A 16,397-nucleotide genomic window follows, 5' to 3' on the forward strand; every position below is an offset into this window, starting at 1 on the left:
TAGTTAAATGCTCCAGACCAGCAATCTGACAAAATGTGTGTTTTTATAGCAGTGCTCACAGTTGGTGAAAGTAATTTGATGACATGCAGCATGTGGCTGATATTTACTGTTTTATGAAAGCATTAAAGGCATGCTTAGTTTTTCGCAGAAGTGCACAAAGTGGGATTGTATAAAGCTGTGACCTTCTGCCAAGTTTTAGATTAGCTTAAGCTAACCTAAAAAGCTTAAGCTAATATAAAAAATTCACTGTATATAAGACACATAATCCATGTGATGTCACCAATTTGTTAGCCACGTCAGTTGTGAAGCCTCAAGCTAAGAGCAGTTTAGCTAAACCCAATGTAGCGTAACATATAATATTTGTATATTTGTATCTTCTAATCTTTGGTATTTCCCTTACTTAGTTCACCTAATTTATCAGTCTCCAAGCCACAGCCATAATGGAAAGTTTGCAAATAAGGCAAGCTAAAAATAAAACTCATTTCAATTTTGATTCAAGCTACTTATAGAATTGCTTTTCATATCATGCGGTAACCTAATTTTAAAACAAATAGACTGAGAGGGAAAAGAGAAATAAATAGACAAGTGAGGAGCCCGAGATTGGGGTCTATTAAATCATAGCTGCATTAGCGGCAGGCTTTAGTCCCTCTGACCCTCTTCGTCTAATTCATATAAATGTTCTGCATGTCCTCTCTGCTTTCTCAAGCCACATATGTATTCTGCTCAGCTCGTGTCTGTGTGCAGCATGCACAGTCTTTCTTGCCGCCTGGCTTTCGCCTCCCTGTTCCTTGTTGCTGGTGAAGGATTCCTAATTTACACTAATATTGTCACTGCAAATAGAATGGTAGATGTCATACCTCAAAATAGCCCTCCCCCCAATGGCAAGAGGTGAAAACTGAATTCAGAGGCAGCATAATATGATAGCGGGGGGACAGCAAGTTGTTATTGATCCACTCAAGCATTTGTTCAATATGAGTCTGCTGACACATGGCAGATATGACCATCCGCCCACTCGGGGGTTCTTGGCCACTGCTACATCGCCTCTTTGCAAGATTCGGAGAGGATGCCAGTCATCATGTGTTGCTGTATGAGGCTGAAATGTTTAAAAGCATCATGCATCACTGATTGTGTGATTGTGCTGTGTCCAGCATGATGCAATCAAATCATATCATACACATGCAAAACCAGAGACATAAAGACTTTTTTATTTCTTAGATTTTCCATTTGCAGTATAGGCAAACTGTAATATGGCACACAGGCTGTGCTTCTCCTTTGAGAGCATGTGTCAGAGGACAGTCCAGTTGAGTTATCAAGCCTCTGCTTGCTGTCTTGTATAATGTTCTCCACAGGGAAATGCCCAGCTCCTGCTAAGTGTGGGCCATGTGTGAAAAAGCGATGATCCACCCACTGTCTGTCACTGCAAGACGTTATAAGCTATAAGGCTGCTGCCCTGCATTTTACGATGTCTGAGTGAACAGTGCAGAAAACTGAGTGACTTGTACTCTCTGTTTTCTTCTTTTTTATCGAGAGTGAGTGAAATCCTTCCACCCACAGCAGCAAACACAGTTGGGAGGCTTAAATATTTCACCATTATTAGTTTTCTCTAACTAACCCAGTGAGGCAGTGAAATATCTCTGCCTTTTCCAGAGCTGGCTCAGACCTCAGTGACAGACAAACCCGAGGAAGGTCGAGCCACTGCTTTAGCTGACTTCAGCAGCTAATATGGTCACTATTTTCCCATGCTGTGTTAATTCTAATCATTCCTCAAAAATGTGTTGTTGTTGTTGTTGTTTTTTCTTTGTATCCAAATAAGCCCACTACAGTGTCCAAATGTGATTTCTCACCACATGATTTCATAACGACAACAAAATACTGACACAGATCTGTCCAAATCTCATGGCGGTGTAAATGACCCTGTGCTGTTCATCATTCTGGGAGAGCCGTGCATCACAGAGCAGCCGTCGCCCCAAGACAGTTGGCTTCACCAAACAACAACCTGAAAAGTTTTGTCTTGCAGGATTGTGGTGTGGAGGAAAATTGATTGCTCGCTTCAAACAGCCAAGTAACCCTGGGAAAATTGCACCTGCCACCTCTGTCAGTTTATAACCACCCTTTCGAACAACACACACAATTCACCTGGCACTGCTCCTGCTCCTTTGTAAGCCGTCTAATTTTACAGTCTCGCCATGCATTCTTTGTGCTCTTACGACAGGTTTTAGCTCATACAAACTTTGCAGCTGTGGTTCTCAAAGTATGGGCAACTGGCCACAAGAGGTCCTCACTAAAATCTGATGTGCCCTCAAGGTTGACAAAGAAAGATTACCCTGTTGTGGATTTCATTCACCTGCAGTTAGTGTGGTACAATGAAGCAGGGCAAACTAAGCCTTCCTAACAAATGCATCTTGCGTCTAGACGTATGATTTAGTCGTAATGGATTACAAACACCATCAAGATGTTTTTATATGATGCATTTTTCCTTTGGTGCACTCAACCGTATGCTGGATCCCTAAATAAGCCCTCAGTCATCAGAACTTTAAAGCCGTTCCTAACGATGCCTGCTCTTATGGATTCAAGTCATGTGTGCAAGAAATATTCACTTTTCTTCTATTTTTATGTTTTTCTACCACATTTTACAACTCACATCTCCTGCGCCAGACTGAAGATGGCAGTTAGTTGGCATGGAAACCGTTTTAGATGGGGCGCAGGTAGAATGAATGGCACCACTGGAGCTCCACTGTCCCAATCTAATCAGCTGTATTGTCTGTTGGTCTGCCAGCTCCTTCTCTTATCAGATAAAGTATAAGGGGGCCACACCGTGGAGCATACCTGGTACTTTAACTTTTCTTTTTCCCTTTTTTTGTCCATCAGCCTGCTGAGATGCAGGCTGATGGACAAAAGACATGCTGTACCTGTCCTTACTGCAAAACAGGCTCAATGTTCAGTAACAGCAGCATAAAATGCCTTCTTCGAGGATAATTTTGATGAAGATTAATAATAGTTGCGTGATTTGCGTAACAGGGTTGCTAATAAAAGCTCAAGGTCATGGACTGGGCCAGTTTATGTCTTTCTAACTGAGTGTTTGTGGTATACATCCACAGTTAATTCTGTAAATGCTGCCCACTTTGTTTTCATTATGTTGTCATTTCTCTTCCTCTTCCTATGTGCGTCGTCTGCACGGTTTAATTTAGTTTTTTCCTGATGTGAGCAGATGCTGCTGTGCTGGTATACTGGAATGCTGTACTTTCTGTAATACCGCACTTACTATACAAAAAAGCAGGCTTTTGGATATTTCACACCACAAACTCTTTTTTTACTCAGTGTCCACCTGTTATTATGTAAATCCAATTCGCAAGACATGTGAAAATTATTAAGCAAATGCTTGTCTCTTTGAAGTGATAAGTGTGATCTGCTTGACACCGGATGTTAGGAGTTAAAATGAAAAAAAGACTTAGTGTTGCCGTACATTATCAGCCTGAAGTCAGAGGGCAAATAAAAGGCAATATTGGTTTTGTAAAAACTTCATTGCCTGGTGACATATTTTTATTGTGTGTGTGTGTGTGTGTGTGTGTGTGTGTGTGTGTGTGTGTGTGTGGTGGGGGGGAGGGGGGGTTGTAGTGATGTCATACCACAGTATCAGAGATCAGAGTACCGCTAATGAAATGATTTGCTTATATAGCCAATTAGCTGTAAAAATAAATAAATAAATAAATAAATATGAAAATGTCTTCTCACAGTTTTTTTTAATCAATTTGGTCCAATCAGTTCTGCAAAGCCTAAAGGCAGGAGAGAAATAAATGGAAATCTGCAACAACTAATTGATTAACTGAGTGCTGGAGTCTTTCAGGTCTAGCGGTTGAAGAATGACGCTGACAGAAATACAGTAGTGTATATGTGGTGCCTATGCTTGCTGTTCAGACAAAGGCAGCAGGATCTATTATAGACAGGACTGTGGGAGGGCACTTCTTCACCCAGATGGAAAATATATATGCAAACAAAAATTCATTTGGTGTTTATAAAGGGCATTTCTACACCCGGGACAGAAACCCCTCGGAGAAGCCCCACTCTCAATTTTCCCCGTGCACCGTGCTGCTGTGTACAGTGTATTGGACAGAAAAATACATCAAGTGATGGATTATTCCAGCAGTGTTTTTTTCCTTTCTTTTTTTGCAGGTGGGAAAAATAACTGCTCTGAGTGTCGGAGAATGATGTATGCAAAATGAAATGTCAGCAGAAGATGAATGAAACTGTAAAGCCCAAGAAACATGGAAGCCACAATAAATTAAAAACAAAAAAAGCATCATGACTTGCTCCCTTGGAAAATCTATCTGGTAGCACATGCTTCTAAAACTGTGGGAAATCAATCTGTGATGAAGGAGAGCAAAAATACTGGAGGCTTAAAAAAAAAAAGAACAGATATGGCTTGAAGAGCTTTATATTATCTTTTTGCATTGTGTAGCCTAACTACTGCTTTTTAATCGGTCAGTCTATGTAAGAGTTCCCAAAACACAATAAAGTAAATTGTATACAATTTTCCCTGAGCAATAACCTTACAAAAATAAACACAAAAGTGGGACAAATTAGTAAATATGCTAATTCCTAGCCTCTGGTGCAGGTGTGACAGGTAGAAGCTTCAAAGTTGTTTGAGAAGGAAGCAGCGCCATCTTGTGTCAGAAAATATCACAAGCATGTATTTGTCTTTAAAAGTAGTGTTAAAGAAATTTTTATTCATATCATTTTAATTTCTTTTTTAAACGGCTAGATTTAATATAATGCAGATATTTTCAGAAAAAAAAGAATATTATTGATCATTTTAAGAATAAAGTCGAAATTTCAAGAAAAAAGTCGAAATGTGCAGATTACAGTTGTTTTGAGACAAACTGCCACGGCTGCTCTATACTCTCTACAAAATGCCTTGTGTAGCTGAGTTAGTGAAGAAAAAGAAGCCGTCGTGTGATACAACATACATCCTCTTGTTATACTAAGGTGTGACCATTGATCGCATCTGTCCATTACCAGACATTTCATTTTGAACAAATCCACTCTTCTAAGCTTGTGTGTGGGTATGTCTGACCAGATGCAACTTTCTGCACCATTTTTTCAACTGTAATCTCCACATTTCGACTGTTTTTTCCTCCACATAGATTTTCGACTATAATTTCGATATTTCGACTTTATTCTCAAAATGATGTTTGTTTGTTTTTTCTTAATGTGGCCCATCGTAAAAATGATCATGTCTACACACTGAACACTCATTTTAAAGGAAAAGGTGGAGCTCTCGCTTTATTTCTCGGCAATGTGAAAGATTTCTCTGATTGGTTTGATTTCAGAAATGGGTGGGACATAGCGCAGCAATGACCAATGGAAGTTGATCTAATCCAAAATACCAAAAAGTAAACAGACTTTGTTTTTATGTATCAGGTGCAACTCAGTTCGCAGAAGTGAAGGTGTTCCTGAGGCCGTGTAGTATTAGACACCCGTCTGGTTTTGAACAATACGAGGACTCTTCTCTGTGCAGTCGCTTTGGTTGTGTTTTTAAGCGTACATCCTGCTGATACAGAGTGCGTTGCACTAGCTGGCGCGCTAAGTAGCCTCTAGCTTGTTTTGGTTGCTGTCTTTTAAACGAAAGTAACATTAGCTAACAGCTCTGCCGCGGAGTGACAGCTAGCCGAAGGTAGGGAGATTTGTTTGTAATTTATGTGCTTTCTAACAGTTCTTTGGGTTCACGTGTGGTATTTATCGGGCATTTAATGTGGTATGATTCTGTAATTTCACACTGACTGTGCAGTGCCATTTGCAAGCGAGCATTGCCACCCACACCGCCTGTTTAGCTTCTAGCTACATTTTTCATCCTGTTTGCACCACATGTCGCTGTGCTGTATGATTCCACTTTAGAAGTAAAGTGAAGGCAGCTTTGCGTGATGTATGTATCAGGCAGACAAACGCGATGAAGCCCGAGCGCCGCTGTGCTGTCATGGCTGAGGATGGAGCTCTGAGTCCAGTAGGGGGACGCGCCGGGTCATCAGGCCGCCTGCGCCGACAGTCCTACAGAAGTTCAGAGCATTTCTGCAGCCTGCTGGACGGCCTACTGTCTCTCAGACACAGTGGGACCTTGTTTGATGTTGTGCTGGTTGTGGAAAGTCGCCCAATACAAGCCCACCGTATAATATTGGCAGCCTCCTGTGATTATTTCAGGTAAAACCCACAGGAGTTATTTTTTGTTTTCTTCTTCACTTTGCTGTTTTCTCTCTGTGCACACGACAGTACTGTATGCAATCTTTTGTGCCTGTTTCCACAGAGATCCAAAATTATCATACAAGAGCATTCATATGCATGCCATTGACCATCAAAATAGTCAGCCACCTCCAGGCTAGTGAATGACTAAGTTGTTTCCTATAACACACACCACAACATATGCTAATGTGTTTACTAGCAAATCTGACCAGTTACTCTGGCACCCCCGTGTCACAAGACACAGCCTAGGCATTTTGCACAGTCCAGTTGAAACCAAATGTATCCTCAAGCTCAGCAACATTGTCATATGATTACTAGTGGTTTGCATATTTTGGGTTCTGCCACCAGTCACATGATTGCTTGAACCTCAGTGCTTTGCCCTCAGAGGCCTTGAATTGCACCTGTGATTTAGTCTTTCCCTGTGTACTGTAGTCACATCAAAACTTCTGTGGAGGTGATTTAACTTTTAAAAAAAATTAAAGCGTTCTTTCTCTGTGATATAACTCTGGTTTGTTTTTATTAGCGTCTAAAGCAGGGGTGCCCAATCCCGGTCCTCGAGAGCTACCGTCCTGCAGCTTTTAGATGCATCCTTGTTCCCACACACCCGAATCAAATGAATGGCTTGTTATCAGGCCTTTGCCAAACATGATGGCATGCTGAAGAGGTAATCAAACCATTTGATTCAGCTGTGTTGGAGTAGGGCTGCATCTAAAAGCTGCAGGATAGTAGCTCTCGAGGACTGGGATTGGGCAGCCCTGGTCTAAAGCCTAAAACTTGAAAACATTTACTGGTAATAAAACCAGTGTCACTTGTTCCTTTAAGTCCACTGCTTACAAGGTCACCATAGAGCTACTGTGACTGGAATACAAATGTCACCACCAGATAATTTCGAGTGTATTACTGTGAGCATAGTTACTGTGCGGTAATGCTATAGATTCAAAAACGTGTAAAAACCTAACTTGTTGGTATTTGTTCCTGGCTATCTGTTCGTCAGATCACAGTCAGTGTCTGAGCATAAGTGTTCTTATTCACTTGAGTTACTCCATAACAGCCTGGAAATGTTAACAACAATGGAAACATTGCGGATGTCTGTGTGAAGCAGAGATAAAAAGATGGACTCGTCAACCCATTCTTCTGTTCATTTTATTAACTGCTTATCCAATTCTGGGGCTGGAGCCTGTCCCAAATGTCATAGGGTGACAGGCGGGATACACCCTGGGGACGCTGCCAGTCCGTCACAGGACTCCCACAAAGAGAAATAAACAACTACACATACATTCACACCTGGAGCTGGTTTACATTAAATAGTTAATCTAACATGCATGTCCTTGGATTGTGGGAAGAAGCCACAAATTCACACAGAGAACATGCAGACACAACCAGCTGGCAGGTTCAAAGCAGGAACCTTCTTGCTGTGAGGAGTCAGCAGTGATTTGACTCACTCGCACTCAATGTAGGGCAGCTGGTTCAGCTGATTGCAACATTGCGCCTGATTTTGACAACACAATCAGGCCCAATGTTGCATCTGTGTTTTAATCTCCCCAAATGTTTCATCAGCTAGTTAAACCAGTCAGGTGACATAGCTGCAGTTCGTTTTAGGTCTGTGGTGAATTTTACTTTTACTTGCGATTTCTTTCCTACGTCATGTCTCAAACTAAAACTGTAAGAGAAACATTTTAGACGTTTCACTGAAAACGTCAGCCTGTAGTTTGCATAAGCCAAGAGTCAATGCAACATTTTTGTTCTGAATGCTTGTTTGTAGTCAGTGCAGGACTGCAGAATATTTTCAGGGTAATGCAACGTGTCAATAAACTCCCAGGCTCTGCTCTTGACAGGTTGCCCTCTAACCCCCTTACAGATAATGATTTTCCATTAAGCATTGTCAAATTCAATTTAATTTCACTGGTAAATATGACCTTAAAAGTGCGTATATAGAATAATCAGTTATATTAAAAACAGTTTGTTGGCTTATCCTAAAATAAGTTCTTTTCTCCCTCTGCTGGCACCATTTTTGCTTTTTCTCCTATACATTTGAATTCAACGTTCTTTGAGTTGCTACATCTCTCCCTTATGATAGGGTGTGAGTCTTATCATTACTGGGCGACCAGGATGACCCAGCATAATACTTTATTACCCTTCTCCACTAGGGGGATGTTTGCAGGAGGCCTCCGGGAAACACAGCAAAAGGAGATTGCAATTCATGGAGTGTCCTACATGGCCATGAAGAAAATACTTGATTACATCTACACGTCAGAGATTGACTTAGACCCAGAGTGCGTGCAGGAAGTCCTGATAGCTGCCACACTTGTACAAGTAGGTGGTTGTTCCTACTTATTTCTTATTCTGTTTTTTTTTTTTTTTTTTTTTTTTTCTCAGTTAACCTGTGCAGCTTTTGTGTTTTCCAGCTCGAGAATGTCATAGGCTTCTGCTGTGATTTCCTTTTCTCTTGGATGGACGAGAGCAACATTTTAGAGCTGTATCACCTGGCCGATCTCTACGCACTGCAACAGCTGAAGGCCAAAGTGCACTCCTTCATGCTCAGCAACATTCAGACGTTGTCCCGAACAGATGTGTACCGACAGCTGCCCCAGGATGAAGTGTTCAGTGCGCTGAGCAGCGACGAGCTCCAGGTGAACAGCGAGAATGAGGTGTACGAGGCAGCGCTTCACTATCATTACAGTCCCGAGCAGGTGGAAACTGACCAGGTGTACTTGCAGGTCAGTCCAAAGGTGTGTCTGCATTTATACTCATCTATCTAAATAAAGCACACATCTTAATTACACTCTATTAAAGTGTTGCATTTATGTTTCTGTCTCCCTCACCTGAAGGACAATCTCAAGATGCTTGACGCAGTGCGGTTTTGCCTGATTGAGAAGCACATGTTACAGAGATTGCACAACAGACTGAAGCACTGTCCACTGAAGGATTCTGTTTCAGCTGCACTGCGTTACCACGAGCAGGAGCTCCTGCAGCCTGTCCTCCAGACTCCTCTCACCCAGCCGCGGTCCACTTTCCACTGCATACTGGGCTTCGGGGGAATGTTTAGTTCCAGCTCCCTCGCATACACCGATCACCTGTTTCAGGTGTTTCACCCAAGCTGGGGGGAGTGGAGGAGTCTCACTGCAGCTCACACTCCCCGGATGTCCAACCAGGGCATCGCCGTGCTCAACAACTTTGTTTATCTTATCGGCGGGGACATGAACACCAGTGGATTTCATGCAGAGACCCGCTGCTGGAGGTGAGAGCCTATCATACGCCCTTTATGTTTCATTTTTGTGGTGGAGTTAAAGCTGCAGCTGATTAATCTCATTAATCAGTTTATTACTGAATTTTTAAATTAAAAATACAGGAAGCAATCTTACAGGAGGCTCTGGACTTTCATTTGCATGATTTGATCCTCGAGACGATAAAAGGAAAGGAAGGAAGGAGTTTGAGGATCTTTGCCAGCAGATGGAGTTTGCCTAGTTGTCATGGAAATGTAGATTTTCCAAGTTACAGTTATTCAGTATCTTAAAGAACTTTTTCTCTGTGTTTGCTTTTTAAATGATGTGTTCACAGTTTATATTTTGACAACATCCGTTTAGGTACATCCACACCTCCAGCATTCACAATACTGTGGTGATTTGGGAGCTTTGAAAGCAGACACAGCTGCAGAAATATCAGGGAGGGAGTTTTCTTCTGGACAAGCAGAAAATGACTGAAATCACACACCTTTTGTGATTTCATCCTTTTTTGCTCAGCAATCTCCGGTGATGTTTGATGCTCTCGGCTTGTCTCCATTATGTTGCAGAATGACTGCCTCATACTCAGGTGTTATTTTCAGTGACGCTTTCACATGATTGTGAGCCCGAGCAAAGAACTCTCTGGTCTTTCAGAGATGTTCTTTAAGTAAGCGAACCTGCTCTTCCTGTTTACCGGTCTGAATGGTCAATATGATGTTTTTACACTGCTGTTCTGGTGAGGGAGATTATCTTTACTAGTAGTTTGCCACAACAGCGACCAACATTAAAAGGGCTCAAGCATTAATTAGATGCAAATGGGGATACAGGTTTGATTCAAGTAAACTAGACACTGATATTTATAGTTTAATTTAGATGCTTTTAATTCAGTGTAAAGATACTAAATACATCGCTCCAGGGGTGTTCTCTGATTCACAGTTACTGTGGTGGAGGATTTCTGAGCAGCTGTCGGTCTCTGGAGGCGTTTCTTTGGCTGACACATTACTGATGTTACTTGCTGGCGTCAGATGTCTTACTGATTTGTGCACCGCATCATAAAGTCATGGAGCTGAATATTTGTAATTTCTGAGCTTTAACACCAGTTGACAGGGCTGGTGGGAGGTGGAGAAATGAAGTGGGGGGAAGAAAGTTGACTTCATGCTGAGACTTTGCACACAAACATCCCCAACTAAAAATCATTTACTAATGTTGCCAGTGCCTTTTTTATATGAACATTGGAAATTGGAGAAGTGAACTGAGTACAGGTTAGAGTAAAGGGGATTGGCTCATTGCTTTAAGATGAAAAAAAACAACAACAAAAGAGCTGCTAAATCCTTAAAGATTTTTAAAACAATATCAATAGAAGCCTAACGGTTCTGTTTTGTTTTAATAGAGTTTCCACTTTGCTTCCAAATGAGCTCATCTTTCTTATAAGGTTCTTCTTCACCGTTCTGAGACTCGTCTGCTCTTTCCAGATACGACCCCCGTCACAACAAGTGGCACACCATCCAGCCTCTGCAGCAGCAGCATGCCGACCACTGTGTTTGTGTTGTGGGCGGCCATATTTATGCCATTGGAGGACGAGACTACAACCACGAGCTGGAGTCGGTGGAGCGTTATGACCCACACAAAGACACATGGGAATTTGTGTCTCCTCTAAAGAGAGAGGTATGGAAACCTGAAGGTGTGAAAGATTGAAAATGAGTGCATCTGATTCTTCTACTGTCCACATGATGGCGCTGCTTACTCACATTTGTGCTGAGACCTACATCCAGTGTAATACTAGTCTACCCTTTCAGGTGTATGCCCATGCTGGAGCAGTGGTGGATGGAAAAATTTATATAACGTGTGGGCGCCGAGGCGTGGCGTACCTCAGAGAGACTTGCTGTTTTGACCCAGCAGCCAATCGCTGGACAGGGTGCGCAGAGGGCCCGGTGGAGCGGGCGTGGCACGGCATGGCAGCCGTTAACGGCCGCATGTACGTTATTGGAGGAAGTAATGACGAGCGCGGATACAGGAGGGATGTCCTGAAGGTATCGTCCTGAGTGATCGCAGCTGTTTATCGTTGGCTCTTTGCTTCTCATGCAGTTTAAAGTATTGCCTCTTTTTCAGCCTGCTCACCTCTGTTTTTTCCTCCTATAGTATGAATTTAAATGTAAAAATATTCCACGGCCTTTTCTAGACCGACATTATTTTGCATACTAATACAGGCCAGAAGCTTTGACTTCTCAAGCTAATTAAATTCTGTACGAGCCAGAGCAGCACGTTTTGATGCTCTTCCTGCTGTACTTTTATGAAATAAAAAGTCATTTATTGCTCGCTTTATTTTTTTCTTCAATTTCAGGTAGCGTGCTTTAACCCCACAGCCAACTCCTGGTCTTTAATGTCCCCCCTCCCTGCGGGCCACGGAGAACCCGGCATAGCTGTGCTGGACAGTCACATCTACGTCGTGGGAGGGCGTACGCACGACAAAGGCAACAGGATGAAATACGTTCACGTGTACAACGCCGACAAAGACGAGTGGAAAAACGGCACGGAGTTCAAGGCGCACGTCTCCGGCCTGGCAGCCTGTGTGGCGCTCATGACCCCCGCTGTGATTGCCCAGGCCAGAAGCTGGGAGCAACGCACCAAGGCTTCGTGGGAAGAAGTGGACATGGACAGCTCAGATGACTCAAGTGTGGACTGAAGCTGCCGTGTTAATTGGATTCCATCATCATCAAGGACCTCCTTGCGATCTCTTTCTTTCTTTCTTTTATTTAACTCTGCATGTTGAGTTTCAGATGTATTTAGTTTTTTGGGGGGATCACATGCATGTTGACAACTCGGAGTGCCTCTGAACCAAAGGTGTCATTCAGGACCTTTTTCTTATTTCTCTGATCTGACCTTAGATACTCTTGCCCCGTCCGGGAATCTCTTCTCTGAACAAATGTTCACGCTGCTGTTTGTTACTGATCGCTCGTCATAATTTCCTTAAAACCACCGGTGTTTCTGCGACGCTTATCACAGAGAGCAAAGGACGCTTTTGTAGCTATGCAATAACATGGTACTTTGGAGTAAAGACACGTATGTGGGCTTTTCCTTTAAGACTGTGGGGCCCCGAGTTATTACTGTGGGAACAGTATTACTGTGTGGCTAAATAAACATAAAAGCAACATGTTGCTCACTGCTAGCAAGGACAAGTCTGTGGCGAGACTGCCGGAGAAACTCAAAACCCGACGATGAATCTCCACCGAAATCCACAACTACCAAAACAAGAGAGCAAAAACTATGACCAGGCATATCCCAGACCAGAGTGTGCTCTGGTGTGACAACTTGAAGCTGAATGGGTCACAAAGCCACTTGGAGATTGGAGAAGTGACTTCTTCCTTATTTCTATTTTCTGCAATGTCACACACTGAAGTTGTATTCTGTAGTAATAACAGTTCCTGTTTCTCAAAAAAAAAAAAAATACTATAAAAGCAGTTTTGCAAAAAACAAAACACAAAAAACCCAAGCACGTGTTTTATCTGTGAAAAGAATGGCGGGGGTCACACAGTTAAGCTCTCATTAGTCCTCAGCTGGTTCTCTGCATTGTCAGTGCACAACAATAAACATACAAGAAGTGGGTTTTTGTCTCCATCCCCCAGACAGCTGCTCAGTGGAGCTATCATCTCTCCAAACCTCTGAATGATCGTTATGTTTTGCAAATATCGTGCCTTGTTTTCTTGCTTTCATTCACTCTTAGCCTGAGTTTATATGTGATCTGCGTATGTCTGAACAGAGACGAGCCTTAGCTATTGTGCCTCTGATATCATCATATAAATAATGAATAATTCCAAATAATAATTATTTAATTTATTTATGTCTGTAGCTGGATAGAGGAAGGGGTCTACAGATTGAAGTTGCCATTTATTTGTAAATGAAATGTGAAAATTAACCATTATTTTTGTGCATGTGTGTCCTTTCACTGATCCGCTCATCACTTGAGCTTAATCGGAATCCTCATGATGGTTTATTTCAGAATATTTGTCTTCACCGAATCGCTTTGCACTGTGTGTGTGTGTATGAGAGAGTGTGAGTGTGTGTTGCCATGGTTCATTGCAAACCCTGTTTCACACTGGACTCAACCACTGTTAACGCTTCATTTGAACCCACGTAATTGTAAATGTACCCATCTTTTCCACATGATTTGCTGGAAACACTGTCAAACATATGCAAACAAGATAACTTTTTAAATTTGATTAAAAAATATATATGTCCTGCTTTTGTCATGTCTGAATGTTGTATAGGGAAAAGTATTACATGGATTTAACAATGGACTGGATTTTGTGCCAGCGTTGAGCTGGAAGCACCATTTATATGTCTTGGGGAACAAACATCTACGGAACTGAAACTGACTTCTAAGAAAAATTAGTTTTTGTTTTGTTTTTTTCCTTAAGAAAAGAAGAAGTAATTGCTGAGAAAGTTACAGGAAATTGTCAGGCGTGTAACTAAGAAGCAGATGTTTAGGCTTGGACAACTCTCTGACTTGAGTTTGTCTTTTTTTGTTTGTTTAATTTAAAGCCCATTTCATAAATCTAACGTCAGCTCCCAACAGTTGATTGTGCTCCTTGTTTGAACTGCTGCCTCCTGCCTTTTATTCCTCCCAGTCTCTACCAGTTCCTCTCCATTTGGCTCTAAACTCCATCAGCTTTATGAAGGCTGACTGCTACTTTCCTTTCTGAGGCTGTTTCATCTACATCTGTTACCCCCCATCAGCACTAAGTGTGTGTGCTCCCTCCCACACACCCCTCTCTTTCACACTATTGTGCCAGCCCCCAGCAAGTAGTCTGGCAGGATCTGCTGACATCAGCGCTGGACATCCAGGATCTGTGTTTGTGTTTACGCATCAAATCTCTGTGTTCTAAAACTATACTACCACCTCGGGGCCACTTAAAACGTACAGTCACGCTCTTAACCGCGTCAGCGGCCGTTACAGACATCTGAGTGCGGGTCGATCTGGTGCTCTTTGCTGGACCATTATCAGAGCAATTAAAAGGCCCACATTAGCCTGTGATGTAGAGTTATGCAGATTAAACCCAGTGGAGTTGAGGATGTGTGAGCCGAGGGGATTTTGCTAAGTGCTCACTTGTATCCTCTACTTTCTCCTGCTCTGCAGGAGAGGAGGAAGTCAATTCAATAGAGAACAAAGAAAGTCACCTGTAGACGAAGATCTGGCCTGCAAAACATCGCCTATCATTGTGTCGCAGACGATTTCTCGTCTATATGTCTAGACTGGAGTGTAGACATATAAAGTCATAGGGGCCATAGGGGGGCTTTGTCTTTATATCGTGGAGCATAAAACGATGAGTTTATCATTTATGTTTGCACCAGTATCTAATAGGGGTGGGTTTTGATAATCGATTTATCGATTAAAATCGATTCTAGCTCGGATAACGTGATATCGATTCATTAAAATCCTGAATCGATTTTTTAATATAAATTTATTTTGCCCGAAATGCCAGAATCTCAGGTGAAACCTCACAAAATTTCAACAACCACCAAACAGCTAAAACAGTGAATGAGAGCAGGAACACAATACTTCAAGAACAGTTTCCCATCTAAAAATCTGTTTTCTGCATTATTCGCTTGCTTGTTACGCACAAGACTGCCGTTGTTTACAGGCTGTCGGCTGCTGTTTTTTTTCCTTTTACTTACTTCCGAAAAGAAAACCTAATTTCTGCTGTTCAATGGGCTACAGAACAAATTGAAACTTTTTTAAATTATGCAAAATGCAAAACGCTTAGCTGTGTCTCTAATAAAACCGCTGTAACTTCAGAGGAAATGTCCATATGTTGATTAACGGTTTTCTTTCGTTTTTGATCTACTGCAGAATATTTTTATAAAATCCCACGCCAGGAAAATCACCTTCAGGTTTTTCTGTGTTTTATCTTCAGCTACTTTGACACAAAGGCATCTGCTGTGATGCTTACACCTTTGATAAAGTCTTGCGAGTGTCAGCTTCCTTTTTATAGATACAAAAATATGTAAATGTACTGATCTTAATTATAATATTTCTGACTGTCTGAGGCAAAATTTCCCAGATACAAATCGAATTGACTCTAATCATGGATCGAATTGATTCGGGACCTTGTGAATCAGAATCGAATCGATTCTAGAAATCAGTGACGATACCCAGCCCTAGTATCTAAGTAACCCCTGTTTTTGCTTGAAGTCCTGCAAAAAGTTGTATTATGTATTTTGTATCACAAAGTTTTTTCATGCAGTTGCTGAACATTTGGCCTGCTTTGCACTTTCCTCGTGAACTGTTCCCAGGTGTAATTTGTATTTTTTTTTCACATGTATTCATTAATTTATACTTTAATTACTCAGAAAAGATTTTTATAAAGTAATAAAACTGACCATTGTTTCTCTCTTTTTTTACTTATTTGATTTTGCATGTCTAAATTACATGTGTAGTCCAGACCTATTTAACTGTATGCAACTTGAGGGTCTCATTAGTATGACACGCATGAAAGATGGGATTTTACTGTTGTTAACATGTTATTAGACAGATTATGAGACCATATTATGAACGGAGACCAGCTGTGACATCACCAGCTGTAAGCAAATTAACGTAATGCACTGACAAGTATTTTAGCACATGTTTTTGGCTTAGAACACAGGTTTCCTGCAGGTGTAGATGGCATGAAGACAAATCACCCTTGTGCATTCATCCATGCAGTATGAGCCTATATTCACCTAGTTCAACCCTTTAAAGTGTGAAAACCTCAAAGCCTGCATGGAAAGCAGCTGCACAGTTTGCAAGTCTCCTGATCTTTATCATCAGGTCAGACAGATTTTAAAAAGTTACCTTTTGTAACAATGAGTCGTGAATCTGTTTGCAAAACTCTCAGCTGCTACTGTAGATTAATTAAAATGCAACAGAAATGTTAGTTATTGTGGGCAGAGGTAGAAAATGTGGTGATG

The 16,397-nt window shown here is 41.7% G+C and overlaps 1 protein-coding gene across 2 annotated transcripts; it reads left to right on the forward strand.

Moving 5' to 3' along the window:
• The first annotated feature begins 5,365 nt into the window (after positions 1–5,365).
• klhl22 (kelch-like family member 22) lies at positions 5,366–13,688 on the forward strand. Of its 2 annotated transcripts, none has more exons than XM_040019532.1 (8): positions 5,366–5,671; positions 5,932–6,192; positions 8,379–8,544; positions 8,637–8,948; positions 9,060–9,469; positions 10,925–11,117; positions 11,249–11,482; positions 11,794–13,688. In XM_040019532.1, the coding sequence occupies exons 2-8, from the start codon at positions 5,945–5,947 to the stop codon at positions 12,133–12,135; spliced, it is 1,905 nt and encodes a 634-aa protein (XP_039875466.1). In that variant the 5' UTR covers positions 5,366–5,671; positions 5,932–5,944; the 3' UTR covers positions 12,136–13,688. The 2 variants fall into 2 exon arrangements, with proteins under 2 accessions (XP_039875466.1, XP_039875465.1); XM_040019531.1 differs by having other exon boundaries at positions 5,367–5,671; positions 8,637–8,960.
• The last annotated feature ends 2,709 nt before the right edge of the window (positions 13,689–16,397 follow it).

The sequence above is a fragment of the Simochromis diagramma genome, unplaced genomic scaffold (genome assembly GCF_900408965.1).
Source record: "Simochromis diagramma unplaced genomic scaffold, fSimDia1.1 OVJJ01000822.1, whole genome shotgun sequence".
NCBI lineage: Eukaryota > Metazoa > Chordata > Actinopteri > Cichliformes > Cichlidae > Simochromis > Simochromis diagramma.